Raw genomic sequence first — 14,146 nt, 5'->3', positions numbered from 1 at the left:
ACAGCGTTTTTAGACTGAGCACTGTGACGCAGGTCAGGCTCCGTCTGCTCTTTGTCTCAGTGTCACGCCAAAGGAACTCATTTGTCCCCGGAGAAAGATGGATGAACAGTTGAAGAAAAAGAGCCAAGAGGGGGTTTCTTAACACCTGGGGAAGAGAGTTTGTGTTTGTGTGCCTTTCTGTTTGAATGTGTTTTGGGAAGTCAGATTGTCCCACTGGCCTGTTTCCTTATTAGTGTCACAGTCCTGCATAGCATGGACTTCCTTCCATGGATAGAATGTGTCTATGTGACAAACACACACACATTTAGATAATATTCACACCTCTGTTTTACATGCATTCACAAATCTAATCTACTCACACACACACACTTACACACACACACTTTGCACCTGCCAACTTTGACGTATTTGTAGACATGGAAGTTTGTCCTCTGGTTTAGAAAAAAAAAAAAACACTTCATCCTGCCTCCCATTCACACAGGGATGCCCTGGGGTGTCAGCACTGGTGCTAACAAAGACCATTTCATATAAACCTTCCATTGGCCTGTCCTTCTCTTAAATCAAATGTATTTCAATGTCAGTGACGCCTAAATCATTAAATGTCAATTGAGCTGTGTTAAAATGTTTTTTTTGGGGGGGGGGGCAGATTATGGATTTTACAGGGTATAATCTGACACAATTGTCTTATGTATTTGTATGTGTTTCTACACAGTAGGTTTTATGTAATTAGTGGAGGGTGTTGTATGTATACCGCTCAAGTTGTTAAGGGTTTTGAGGTCATTCAGATTTTGGTTAGTGCTGCAGTTCAAATCCACCTGCCAGCTGTTGCCATTTTGTGCGGAGTTTCCATGTTCTGCTCCAGCTTGTGTTTTTACTCTGGTTTTCTTTTACAATCCAAAGACGTGACCATGAATGGCTTGTTTGTCATTTATGATCACATCTGTCCAGGGTGTCCACTGTCACTCATTCAAAGACAGGAAGTGCTTTACCAACCCTGCAACCCTTAACAGGATAAGTTGTCCAAAAAATAAACACAGACAGTTGGATGGAGGAATAAAAGAACAACTACTGCTAGTAGTAATAACTAAGATTTTTCATTTTTCAACTGTTTCATTAGATCTACATCCAAGAACCTTGGCAATTTTAAATGCTTAGCCTTTTTATTTCCCATATACGCTCACCCTTACAGCATAAGTGTTAGCTGAAAAGGCTGTTTCACTGGTCTGAGCGTCAAACTTCCTTTTACCCAAAGGAAGAAAATGTTAAACGTTGTATTGTGCTGAAGGGAGGTTACAGTAACTAAACTGACTATTAGATAATTTTATTGACATATTAATGTTTCAATTGGGGCACATCATGCTAAATTATTTATGCCTCTCTTCATTTGTAATGGTGCTACAAGATGGTGTAATTCAGTAATTGGTGAAAATGTTGAAATACTGCTATTCCAGTAATTTTTTTTTACTTGAATCAGACTAACAATCCACACAAGATTGAATTGAGCAAAGGGAGCGTACCCCAAATGATATCATTTCAATGCCAAATCTTTAGTGAAGGAATTACACCAACTGTCAACTGAATGTGACCCTTGTTTTACGCAAGCCAGGCTGAGATTCACAGGCTGCTGCTATCATTTATTCAGCTATTGTTAGTGAGCAGCCACTATCTGCATGCCCCTGGAGCTGAGCCACTATAGCCAGGAAAATATAGAAGAAGTGCCAATGTCATCTAAGTTTGCAAATAACAAATGCACCTCTGACCTGCTATGTAGTACAGCTCACAAGATCTTATCAAAATCCCATGGGCTGTAAAATGGTACATACACTACAGTTGATGCTAGGTAATGATGGGAGCTATTTATTTGTCCCACATTTTTCCACCAGGAATTGCAAGGAAAAAACACTGAGATCCCACATGAGAATCTTCTTTTCTTATCTGATAACAGCACACACACAATCAAACACAGACTACCTGCATGGCACCATCAAAGGCCCTTTGAGTGACTGGCACACGAACACATGCAGTATCCACAAATATCTGCTTACTTGCCTCACAAAGAGTAGTGGCGGTAAGTCAGAGCAGGTGAGCGTATGTCACTGCCATTGCTACCAACTGTCTAAACAGTTTCCGCTAAAGAAACCGAAAATCTCTCACCATCACTCAAGTTGTTACCTTATTTCCCCACTCAATGAGTAAAAAGCTGTGCCTCGATAGTTTGACGAGAGTTTAGAAATGTTTAAAAAGTGATTTTTGTACTTATGTAACACAATATAATCAAATTGTTTCTTAATAACATCTCACTTCAAATCTTCAGACATGATGCAGGATGAGGCTTCGCTGTTCCTAAGGTAAAATACTGTGGTGAGTATAGTACTCCCAGACTGCTCCACCTGTCTATGGGGAACCCCACCGAGGCCACTAAAGTAGCCACAAGTGCCATGTAGTAAAAGGGGGCAGGTAACGCAAGACAAGAGGGGCCAAGAATATGAGTTTCTTAAAACTTGAACACCTGGTGAAAGAGGAGAAGAGAAAAAAGAGAGAGGTGGGGTGAGCTTGGACCAAAATAGTGGGAGTCACTGCCATGGCAACTGCTTGTGTTGGTATTTTGTGGACATGCACAGCAGAGTGTTAGGTGAGCAACAGAATGATAAGTTGGCAGACACTGTATCTGCGACATTTAGACATCCAAGCCCTGCCATAACTCCTGATTGAACTAATGCCATATCAACACCATGTGGCTCGCACGGGTCCAGCATTACCTCACTAACTAGTATAGATGTGGTTTCTGATGTAAAAAATATCCTATCCAAACAAGGGTAACTCCTATCCCAGAAAATGTATTCATTTTTCTTTCACATGGCAGCACTATAGTCTCCAACTGTCTTGAGCATTACCGCTCATGGGTTACCCAGCCAAATTCCACTAATTCAGCATTTTATTAAACAGTAAATACTAAAAGCTTGTTTGTGTCATTTTTAACAATAAAATCTCTAGGAAATAAATGTGAGCAGTAGCCAGGTATTTATGTCATTTAAAGACTAAAGACTGATTTACCAGTTCCTTATGTTTCAAATTAACATCCCAAAACCTAAAATGATGGGTTTTCCATTATATGTCACAAAAAGTTTAACATTAATGTCTATACAGCACTCACTCGTGTTAGCAAGATAAAAACACAGGTCACCCTGGCAGATATTCATCTCTATTTGGACTCAGGGGGGCTGTGGCAGTTAGAAGCCCCAGACAGGTGCAGAGGAGTTATTGCTACTGGAACCGCTGTGGTAGTAGGTGTCACATGACAACCTATTAAGAGATCCTAATGTCTGTTGGGGGGGATGTTCATATATGATGAAGTCCTTATGTCTGTCTTTTCATCATCTTTTTTTTCATTAGTATTTGAAAAGCAAAGTGCTCTATGAATAAAGTTTATTGCAGATACTGCAAAAATAATAGAGATAGGATGTCAGCTGTTTCTCCAAAAAACAAAGAACCGTGACAGCATGTACAAGAAAATGTTGGCATGGTGTTTAGGTGTAATGTAGGTAAAGCACCAAGTCTGCAGGTCAGGGTGTAGGCTACACTCCTGCTGTTTAGAAATGCTGATGGCATTTTTGTACCTGCACACATTAAATATATTTGCACTCTGTAGGCCATGACTGTTTGGTGATTTGTTTTTAATTGGACCTGACATTTCAGCACAAATTTGGGAGCTTACACACTGGTCCTGGTTTACAAACCATACGTCCCTCTGCATTCACACTTGCCAAGACCAACCAAAACGGTTAATCATATAGTATGTTGGCATACGAAAAGCCTTTCACTTTGCAGACTGAGGCTAAGCCTCTTTCATTCTGCTTCCAAAGCCACTGAACCAAACTCTATTCAAAAATATTCCATTTTTAGTTTTAACTGTAGTAGCCAAAACCAGATCTACAGAGGAAAATAAAACATTAAACATAAGTGGGCAGAAAGTCCATGTTTAAAATAAAAGCGAGGGTTTACGCTGTTGTTAGCAGCTTTTCCAACACTGTCCCTAAACATATAAACTAAATGACCTGACAGCTTTGCAAGGCACTTTAAGATGTTTAGGTTTTCTTTTCTGGTTTTCCCCAGCCCTCTTTCCTGTCATCCCTGGTAACCTCTTGCTTATTCGTCCTCCCTCCTAGAGACAAACCTTGTATCTCCTGCCCTCTCACCTTATCACTCCCCAGTTCCTTCTTTCATCCCTTATTCTGTTCTGTCTCTTTTCTCCTCCTCCTCCTCCTCTGTTGACTGCATTCCTGCATGTACCGGGCCTCTATTTCATTCTGGGAGTGCAGGGTTGTCTAAGGCCTTCATTAAGCAACATCTATAAAGAGATTGATGGAACTTTACTTTGCTCACTGTATCCCTGCTGCCACAGAGATTAAGATGAAACGGATTTAGTGATATGATGGAAGTATAGAAAAAATATTATTTTTCTTGTTCTTAACTGCATTCAGGAAATTCCTTGTTTCATAAATGTTATGAAAGTGGGAATGGGCAATGGAAAATGATACCTTATACCTTAACTGCAGAGTGTAACCAGCAGAAAGGCAAGATTCATTAGACTGGCTTATAAATCATTAATCAATTTATCTTGCATTGTAACATGAGTCTATAGCAATACTGGCCAAATGCCGTCATTAGGATGCTAACATGCATTAAAGTAACAACCCTCACAGCTTTTTTTTTAAAAATAGGAATTCAGTCCATGTGAGTTGCAATCACCAAAATGTGAAATGACTAGTCTGAATCATTGTCACTTTTTTTTTTTTTTTAAATACATCCAATCAGGAAACATAGTACCACACAATTTGTCTGGAAACTGGTTAGCTTGGTTATAACACTTAAAGGTCATATTCGTTAAAAAGATCTGTTTAATTCAACTAAGATGAATTGCAGTATATTAACCCTTATCTGTTGTAGATCACAGTAGTAGTTTTTCCCCAGTGTCCCATAGGATAAAGCATGGTGGGAACATTACTGGACATGACTGAAGATAACATCATAAACTATACTCATTCTTTGACATAGATCCTTAGAACACAAGGTGCTGGCAAACATAATTAAAAATCACACACAGCTCTGTAAGTATCTACATTCATCACTGATTAGAATAAGGTTATGGTGGGACTTATACAGTTAGGTAGGTAGACAAAAGGAAGCTACATTATTTTATAAATGTCGAACCCTAATCCAAAAAAAGTTGGGTGTGAAACGTAAATAAAAACAAAATGCAATGATTCGTAAATCTTGTCAACCCATATTCACAATAGAATATTTCCGATGTTGAAACAGAAGTTTCACTATTTCACGGAAAATATTAGCTCATTTTGAATTTGATGGCAGCAACACATCTCAAAAAGGTGGGTGTTGTAATATTCTAAATGTATACATTGAACTATTTTAATAAAAAGTTAGGCCTGACTGTTTCTTTTTTGTGCTTTTGGATTTAGGAGCATATATTTGTGTCTCGCGATATCTTTTTTTTTTTTTTTTTGTTTGAATGGCATTCAGAAAATACATCATTAAAGGGCAGTTCTAAGGGGTGCCTCCCTCCTCCCAGCCTGTATTTTCTCAAAAAAAATGGGTATAAAACAGAGTAACTTTTTTAAATGGATGTGATTGTCCAATTAATTTTTTGAAGCTTTAACAAAGACAAAATCCGCCTGCCTAAGTTGGGTGATGGTGGTGACGGCACACGCGGGTGGGGTGTTGGGGAGTGGCCACCCCAAACTCTCTACTGGCCCCAGGCTGGCCACCTTTATGAAAATGGTCTGGAGCCGCCACTGATATCATTGTGTCAGCATGTGGATGTTTGTGCAGTGAGTGGGTAGAGACAATAGACCTTTGTGTTTCTGCATCCTATTTTTCTCTTGTGGGCTGACACAGGCGTTCATACACAGCTACATACACTCACGCACATCACCTCATATACACACACAGTTCCTCCTGGCTTCCGTCAAGTTTTAACATTTTGGAGACAGCAAAACAGGAACAATCTGATCTTCTCTTCCTGCCTCTCACTTCCTGCCCTCACCCCCCTCCTCCAACGGAGAGAGAGAAAGAAACAAACAGATAAATTAAAGTAAAATTGTGTGTGTGTGTGTGAGAGAGAGAGAGAGAATAGGAGGTAGTGTGCTGTAATGTTGCAGCCAGAGAGCCTGGAAAACTGTGGGTTTACAAAAGTTTCTGTTGCGTGCTGTGCACAGCCAAACTACAAGCATTTAATATGAAGCCTTTAGCAAAGAAAACCTGCATCATTATACAAAGTTGATCGTGTAAGTAAATACTAAAGAGAACTTTTGGATTAAAATGAATGTGGTTTTAAAAGACGACTGGAAGTGTTCCTGGACTGAAACCTCGCGTAGTGTTGTTTTTAAAACAAAACGTGACCCACACCTTGAATGCACCTTGCCTGCAAGATGCAGCAGGCGCACGAGTGTTTCTTCAGTGTAAACTCCACACACAAAGGGATATGATTGCTGTAACATCTCTACAGGGATGCTAGGCAATAGGCTTTATGATCGAACAATGCGCAAACACTGTCTGCAAGTAGTACTCAAGGAGTTCTAGTGTCACAGCTCCCTTTCTCTCATGCACTGGAATTCTGACATCCTAACTTTGTCACTAGGGTCATGTCAAATGTTGTTTTAGTGTAGCTTTAATATGCTGATAGTTTCCACTATTATTAGCTTTATATATAAAATGCCTCAACCATAAAAAAGTTAAACTGACATAAAGCCAAAGAGACCCTCACATTTTCAATTTGCTGGTTCAAGTCAAAAGATACTGTTTAATGTTACATAATACATGTAAAACCACAAATTGTTACAATTTTGTGGTTTCGGTTCAGTTTCAGTTCTTTCAACTTTAGTTTGGATTACATTATTTGGCATTTGGGAGCAGTAAAAAAAAAACAACTAAAAAAACAAACAGGCTGCATATGATGCAAAGTTGTAAAAAATATATATCTAATACATCAAATGTAATATATTTTTATATAATATTTCCTTCTGGAACAGCTTCAGCATTTTGGATCTGTGGAGGGCAGACATCACTGAGTAATCCAAAGAATGTTGTTGGGTGCCTTGTCTGCTTTTGTGCTTTAATAAGAGGAACAAAGTATTGCAGATACATTTGTTATTTAGTTTTTTTTTTTTATGGGATTTGTTAACAAGAAGAAAAAGATTAAAATACAGTGTCATCCTTTCTTGAGCTTTTGTGTCTAAAGTATTATACAGCAGTATCACACTGATCTACAATTGCCAAAAATAGTCAGTAAGGTGAATGGATTCCTCTGCAGAGAATATTCAAGACTCTATATATACACACACACAAAGTCAGCATTTAGACTGTTCAACACCTGCACTTGCAAGTACTTTCACTCAATAGTTTTTTAAAAGTTCTTATGAATAATTAAGCGACAACCTCGTTTGCCCCCACACAGAAAGGTCGCAGTGTGCATGATGAAGGTTTACGAGATGCGCACACACACACACACACACACACACACACACACACACACCTACACACACACACACACACACACAAACTCAGAGCACCTGATGAGATGTGGTTCTGAAGAAGGAAGTGAAAACTCAGTCCATCTGTTTTGACAGGAAGTCAACAGAAGCCACATACAAGCATACTGACGTCAATCAGAGCCACAGGAACACCTCCCCACAGCACTCTATCAACTTACAATGATGCATATGTGCCATGATAAATACTTTGAATCATACACCTTGCCAGTCCAAAATTAAATTGCACAAAGTCTAAATACTAAGACACCCACTGAAACACTTGATTATGTGTTATTGTGGTAACATGCAAATTATAATTTTAAAGACACATTTCACAATTTCCTTTACAAACTATAGTCCACCCTCTTATGAATTTGAGTGTAAAATTTAAATACAGCTGGGGCCACATGCAGTATTTTGGTCATAAACATGCTGTAACTGTAGAGACAAATGCAAAACAATAAATACATTTTTACTACGCTTACTTTGCTGTCAAGTGTAACCCAAGTTGGTTTCATGGAAGCCGTGTTGGTTTTTAGATTGTTCACTACCTGCACTCTTCTCAGTTTCACTGTTGCTCATCTCAGTCTCTTGTTTCAAACAACAACACACTTGTTTATACAGTTATCACTTCTCTGCCTACAGATGTGAGAGTAAAGATTTAATCATCAAATCAATTTTTAGATCAATAGATGTAGTGTTTGAGTGTGGGTGTACTATATGTTAGTGTTACTGCACAAGTCAAGTTTTGGATCATCAGAGTGTAAGGTTGTAAAGTATTATTTTCTTCCCTGCTAGTTTTGTTGTGGCTAACCGTTCGAAGACACAAAACCTCTTTATTGTCACCCCACCTCAAAGCTATGTATGAAAGCATTTGGAACAATACACTCAAATGCATAGGGTGTACTGTATGTAAACCCACCATCACAGAGAAATGTTGACAAAAGCTCTCAAAGGTATCTATGCAGAAAGTCACTCACATGTGTGGCACTCAGTCATCCGTGCTCCTACACAAACACTTACACACCACCTCGTACTGGCCTGCACACACGTACCCTTCTGTACAGACACGCACACATAGCTACTTAAAATCAAATGTGACGACAGAAGAAAAGGGAGGTTTACTGGTATCATTGTGTGAGCTGCTTTGATAGACCACACTCTTGTGTCTGAGTGTTTCTCTGAACTGCCAGTTCAATTGTGCTTGAACAAGGTTAATGAGCTTGATGACAAAACCGTCTGGACTTACAGTGTTAGAGAAGGAGACAGATGAGGGGGAAAAAAGTGAAAGTTGTCACGTAGGCGAGCTCATGAGAAAAGGACGAGACAGAGGAGAGAGGCCGGGAGGAGGAGAAAATGAGAACAAGGAGAAAAATGAAACAAGAATGTTTCAGCCAGAAGAAAAAAATTAATAATAAAAAAAAAAAGCAGTTCTTCACACAGCTTTACAAAAGTCAAACACGTAGCAGAACATTCCTGTGAGCGTCTTACCTGGGAGACAAACTCTGGTGATTGTTGGCTGAGTTGTTGCTGCAGGAGACCTCCTGAGAAGGGAAAAAAAATATATAGAAAAAGAATGAATACCTTCGTACTTTTTGTAGATCATTTTTATTTTTAAACGCTGGTTCACCCAAATTAAACTAATTTATCACCGTGAGAGATGTTTTTGTAAAGTCCAAGCTGTTTCCAGTCCTTATGCTAAGCTATGCTAATAACCTTCTGGCTTTAGAGCTTCATATTCAGCGGGAGCTACAGAAATCGATCTTATGTCATTTGAAAAAAGTGAATAAGCACATTTTAAGAGGAATCGTGAATCTCTAGTGTAAGTCAGCCACTTGTTAGCCACTGGCTATTTTTAGGACACAAAAGCTCAAATTACATTAATGAGGCGTTTTCATGTCATAGAATGTGAAAATCTGCTGACCTTATTAGTTTACGATAAACCTTATTTTAGGCTTTTAACTGAAACTCTGAAAACCCTTTAACTGAAAACTGACTACATTTACTGTACAGCTTTTGTTACAAGTTACTTGCAGATATATTCAATATATATTCAAAAATACAATCAATTAATAAATTACCGTGTCAAGTACTTGTCTCTCCGTGAAGTGGTAAAATCAGCTACTCTTCTTATTCCACACCAAGTTCAAGTCTGTCTCTAGGTAACATTACTATTATAATTATGTTCAGGGATGAATTCCGTACTGTTTAATACTGTACATTGTTTAAACTCAGTAAAGATCTATCTATATGCTGCAGAGTTTAAAGTACTCTACTAAATTTAGAGTATTCACTATAGAGTTTTTGTACTTCTAGGTCTCTGGGGCCGAGCTCTGCATCTTCACTTCTCCACCTCCTCCTGCTCTAGCATTTAAATATAGCCTACATAACGGCTTCTTTAAGATATGATCACTGTCATCTAAAACTACTGCATGATAAGACACAGTACGTATGTTTCTACCTAAAATACACACGCACACACGCACAGTATGGTGATTCTACCACATTGAAGCTAAGTAAAAGTTCTATTTAATTTCTAAACGAAAACACTTTTTGGTTTATGTATAAGTAATGAAGAGAAGAATGGTAAAATTCCATTAATTTTAGAGTCTAGATGTACACGTTTTCTTTTTGAATATGTATTATTCTTAAAAGCTATAGATATAGTCATTGTTTGTGAATATGAGAGAGTGACAGTTGTTTTTTTTTAATTACAGCAACTCACTGATCTCATGTGGAATTCATTCAATATACAGTTTATGGGCATTTACATATTCCACATGTTGATCCATGCATCTTTTATACTTATGTGTGTGTGTCTCAGTCTGTGCTTTTGTGGGTGTGAGAGCTGAATGTAGGTCAGACAGGCTTTAGCTATTCAATAGAGAACACTGAGTGTTAGTAGAGTGTGTGGCGAGAGCACTTTGCAAAATCACACACTCAAACTATAACTATATACATATTAAAAAAAAAGCCTTGACAGTGAGAATCAAATGGAGGGAAAGCTGCCCTACATGTATACAGTATTTTCAGGGTATCTGCATCTGCAGTCTCACCTCCACTGGGAGGTGTGATGCTGAAGGTTACTGCTGCTCCTACTTTGAAGAGCAATGTTGTTTGGAAATTGTGGACTTTTTTTGTAGAACTACTGCATCAGTGTGAAAAAACTTTGGCAGAACATTTACTTTGCAAATAAACACAGAGTTTATTTGATAAAGACTTTATACTCAAAGCAAAAGAGAAACAAAGTAGAACGCTGATTCATCGCTACAAGTATTCTAAAGTTGTGTAAGCTAGGACAAACCTTATTCAGTATTTTTCTAATATTTTCTGCTCTGGTGATTAATACTGTACGCAAAAAGCTATGAAGTAACATAAAATCCATGTAGTAAAAAAGTTACTGCTACAACGCTTAGCATCACTGCTACTAATGGGGTGGACTAAAATAATTGAAATGTGTCAGTCTGCTGGTGATTTAGCAGCACCAGTCGTGGCATCTTCCAAAATAATAACCTCACTAAAATAAGTTTAAAACATGTTTAGCATTAGTTATTGCATTTGAATACAATGAGCCTTAAATCAAACATGGTCTTTTTTTTACTCTGTTTCGTTGAAAGACTGAAATGCAGGTTTTAGTTTTCTTTCCAGACACTTCAAGAACTTCAATGGGTTAGTGTTGGGTTTTATTGTCCACAACAAGCTTTTTATTTTTCATAATATGTCTGACATATTTCATAATATGTCAGTCAAATATGATGCAATGGTCGATGAAGTAGTGCACATCAAATGCAGTGGGGGACAACAAGTACTTTACATACATACCAGAAAGGAATTTCATCTGTGAGTGGGGGGTTTGTGCTTCACCACAACAGAGCAAAGCTCTTTGATGTAATGACTTAGAGCATTTTAATTGTGTCATGTAAAGTAGGAAAGATAATTATAAAATACAGTCCCATTTAAACTTTGACATTCCTGTATTATGTTACATACAGTGTGTTATTTACGCATGACTTTAAATGTTCGCAACTCGCTGAAGGAAATATGATTTTGTTTGTTGGATTATTTTACCTACTTACATATACACCTGTCAGACATCACCTATGAAACTGTCATAGGTGATAATTGTAGTCTTTTATTATTGAGGTCGAACTGGAGTGCATCATAAGATGAGGTGGTTCTAATGATTTGGCAACCATATTTAAAATGATAAACACGATAATAAGCACATAGTAGAATTATCACCTTTCTGACAGTTTCTACCCAAAAACAGAAAAATTCAACCCTTGTAAAAGTAGAATTCATGGCAGAGCCACTGTACTGGATTGCATCAAATTGCACAGGTGGTTATTTTCTGTCTGATCTGAGTGGTGGTAACCTCACAGTGGGATCCTCTCTGTGCATATTATAGTCAACACCGCCCCCTGGTGGTAGACTCAATGTATTTATTATGACTTCTGATAATGAGCCATATCTTAAGTTCAAGTATTATTATAAACTAACATCCAAAAGTCAACAGAGCATCAAATGTGAACTCATAGCAGAAGAAACCTTTACATTTTCAAAACAACCATTTTAAGCCTAAATAAAGAGAATGCAATGGTTCGCACCTGTTCATATCATAAAGGGACACCATTCAGCATGTTGAAACTTAAAAATGTGTGCTTATTTTGAATTTAATGATAGCAAGACATGGACAAAAACACCTGCATCTATCTACCCATCACTTATCTGAAAGCGCTCATCCTGTATAGGGTCACTGTTATCTGGAGCCTATCCCAGCTGTCATAGGGCAAGAGGTGGGGTACACGCTACTCAGGTCTCCAGTCTCAGGGCCAACACAGAGACACATGCCCAGACCGACAACATTTCAAACTCACATTCACACACGAGCATTTTAGAGTTGCTGATTAACCTAATATGCACGTCTTCCTACTGTGGGAGGATACTCTGTTAAATCAAAAGGTTGTTTACCACTGTGCATCACAGGTATTCAATGTCAAACACGCCTCTGTCCCAAATTTTTTGAGATGTCTTGATGGAGTCAGATATAAAACAAGCAAATATAAGATAAGATTTTCAAACTGTTTGCAAATTATTGTATTCTCTTTATTTGGTCTTTTATTTCCATGTATTCCCACATTTCAAAGTTCACCCAAAGTTTTTATTTTTTTTTCTCATTTTGATGCACTGAAACTTACTTGCTAGAGGCGCACTGGACATTTGTCAGTATGGTAAAGTTATTCCTTACACTCCGAAGGCTTGCAAGAACCTAGACAGACAGCAGAAAGGAGCAGAGACAAGGAAAAGGATAATTACTTAAGGTTAGCAGCTCTAGTGTGAATGTGATGGAAATAAAAGTTTTTAGACATTCTCAGTGTGAAATAAATACCTGAGCAAAAGGTGTTACAATCAAGTCGTCACCATGTCTGAGGGTGAAACAGAAAACACACAAATGTTAAAGAGACGTAAGACCTGCAAAAATATTATCCATGTCAAATATCAGGTTCTCTTGTTGCATAAACTTTTACACGCAGAACTCTCAGCCAGCTTGGTCAAATATGTTAACAACAACAATAAGTAATAATTAACATAACCCTGCTAGACCCACTATTCTAATTAACAGAGCTCAGGGAGGAGGAGCATGAGGGGATGGTCATGGGTTTGTCCCGATCAAATGTATCCTTGTAAGGCAAGAAAATTTTGTAAACAAGGACCAGGCTGAAATACCCAACTACTCTCCTGTGGGTTTCAAGTTACTAAACAACAACAGGAGTCATAGTGGTCACTGATGGACTGCTGTGTCTCTGGAGTCTCTACATGGAGGTCTGATGGTAGCAGTGCATGAACGGGACCTTCACAGCGGCCTGCTATACATCATAATATACTGTATTTACACGAAGCTTTACCTGTTGTTTGAAATGTGTGATGGAAATTGTGTCAAGGTTGAAAAGGCAAATCAAACCACAGAATATAGGATCATGGCAGATGTTAAAACAACAAGTGGAATAAAGTGTATTACGTTGCGTTGAAGCTATATTCTATGATCAATTAATATTAGTCTTATCGCTGTCGGTGGAATTATTTTGTATGTTACTGATGAATAGATTATAATTCAATCAGTGTGAAAGTTTACTTGACTTTGTCTGTTGCGCTGCCATGAAATACCTCATTCTTATGACATTAAATGTAAACATGTATTGTTTGTGTGTCTGACTACATGGAAGTTTTTGTCTGCTTCTTCCTATAAATGTATACATTTCAAATAGATTTCATTATGACGCGTTTGCAGCAGCTGAATAGGACGAGGCTCAGTCAAAAGCGTTCAGTGGTCAGTGTGCAGTTCTGTGAGTCTGACCTCAAAGGAGCTGTTGTCATGGACTTTCCACAATTAGAGGGTTTGTTCTAAGAAATTTAAAAATGACACATACCTTAGCTTTTAAAAGTGATAATATTTCACAATTGTTTGCTGCTACACTTCTAATCACTGTAATTATTACTTCCAAAGTATCCACAGCCAAGCTTATTTCTCTTATTTCTCTTAATCTTATTATGCTCACGTCCCATCATCATTGTATGTTTGCTCGCTGTGCTTGCATTTT

The 14,146-nt window shown here is 38.0% G+C and overlaps 1 protein-coding gene across 4 annotated transcripts in view; it reads right to left on the bottom strand.

Annotated features, from left to right (window-relative positions):
* Nucleotides 1-14,146, bottom strand: part of pde4ba (phosphodiesterase 4B, cAMP-specific a) — a 157,822-nt gene that overhangs the window by 44,441 nt on the left and 99,235 nt on the right. For 3 of the 4 annotated variants that reach the window (XM_067514488.1, XM_067514489.1, XM_067514490.1), the window contains 3 exons: nt 12,937-12,973; nt 12,746-12,816; nt 9,039-9,091 (listed from right to left, as the gene is read on the bottom strand). In XM_067514488.1, coding sequence (XP_067370589.1) covers nt 9,039-9,091; nt 12,746-12,816; nt 12,937-12,973 — 161 coding nt within the window. Of the gene's footprint in view, nt 1-8,527; nt 8,562-9,038; nt 9,092-12,745; nt 12,817-12,936; nt 12,974-14,146 lie in introns of those variants that run through there. The other variant, XM_067514491.1, reaches the window with a different exon arrangement.

The sequence above is a fragment of the Channa argus genome, chromosome 8 (genome assembly GCF_033026475.1).
Source record: "Channa argus isolate prfri chromosome 8, Channa argus male v1.0, whole genome shotgun sequence".
Classification (NCBI taxonomy): Eukaryota; Metazoa; Chordata; class Actinopteri; order Anabantiformes; family Channidae; genus Channa; species Channa argus.
This window is presented reverse-complemented; position numbering and strand designations above follow the sequence as displayed.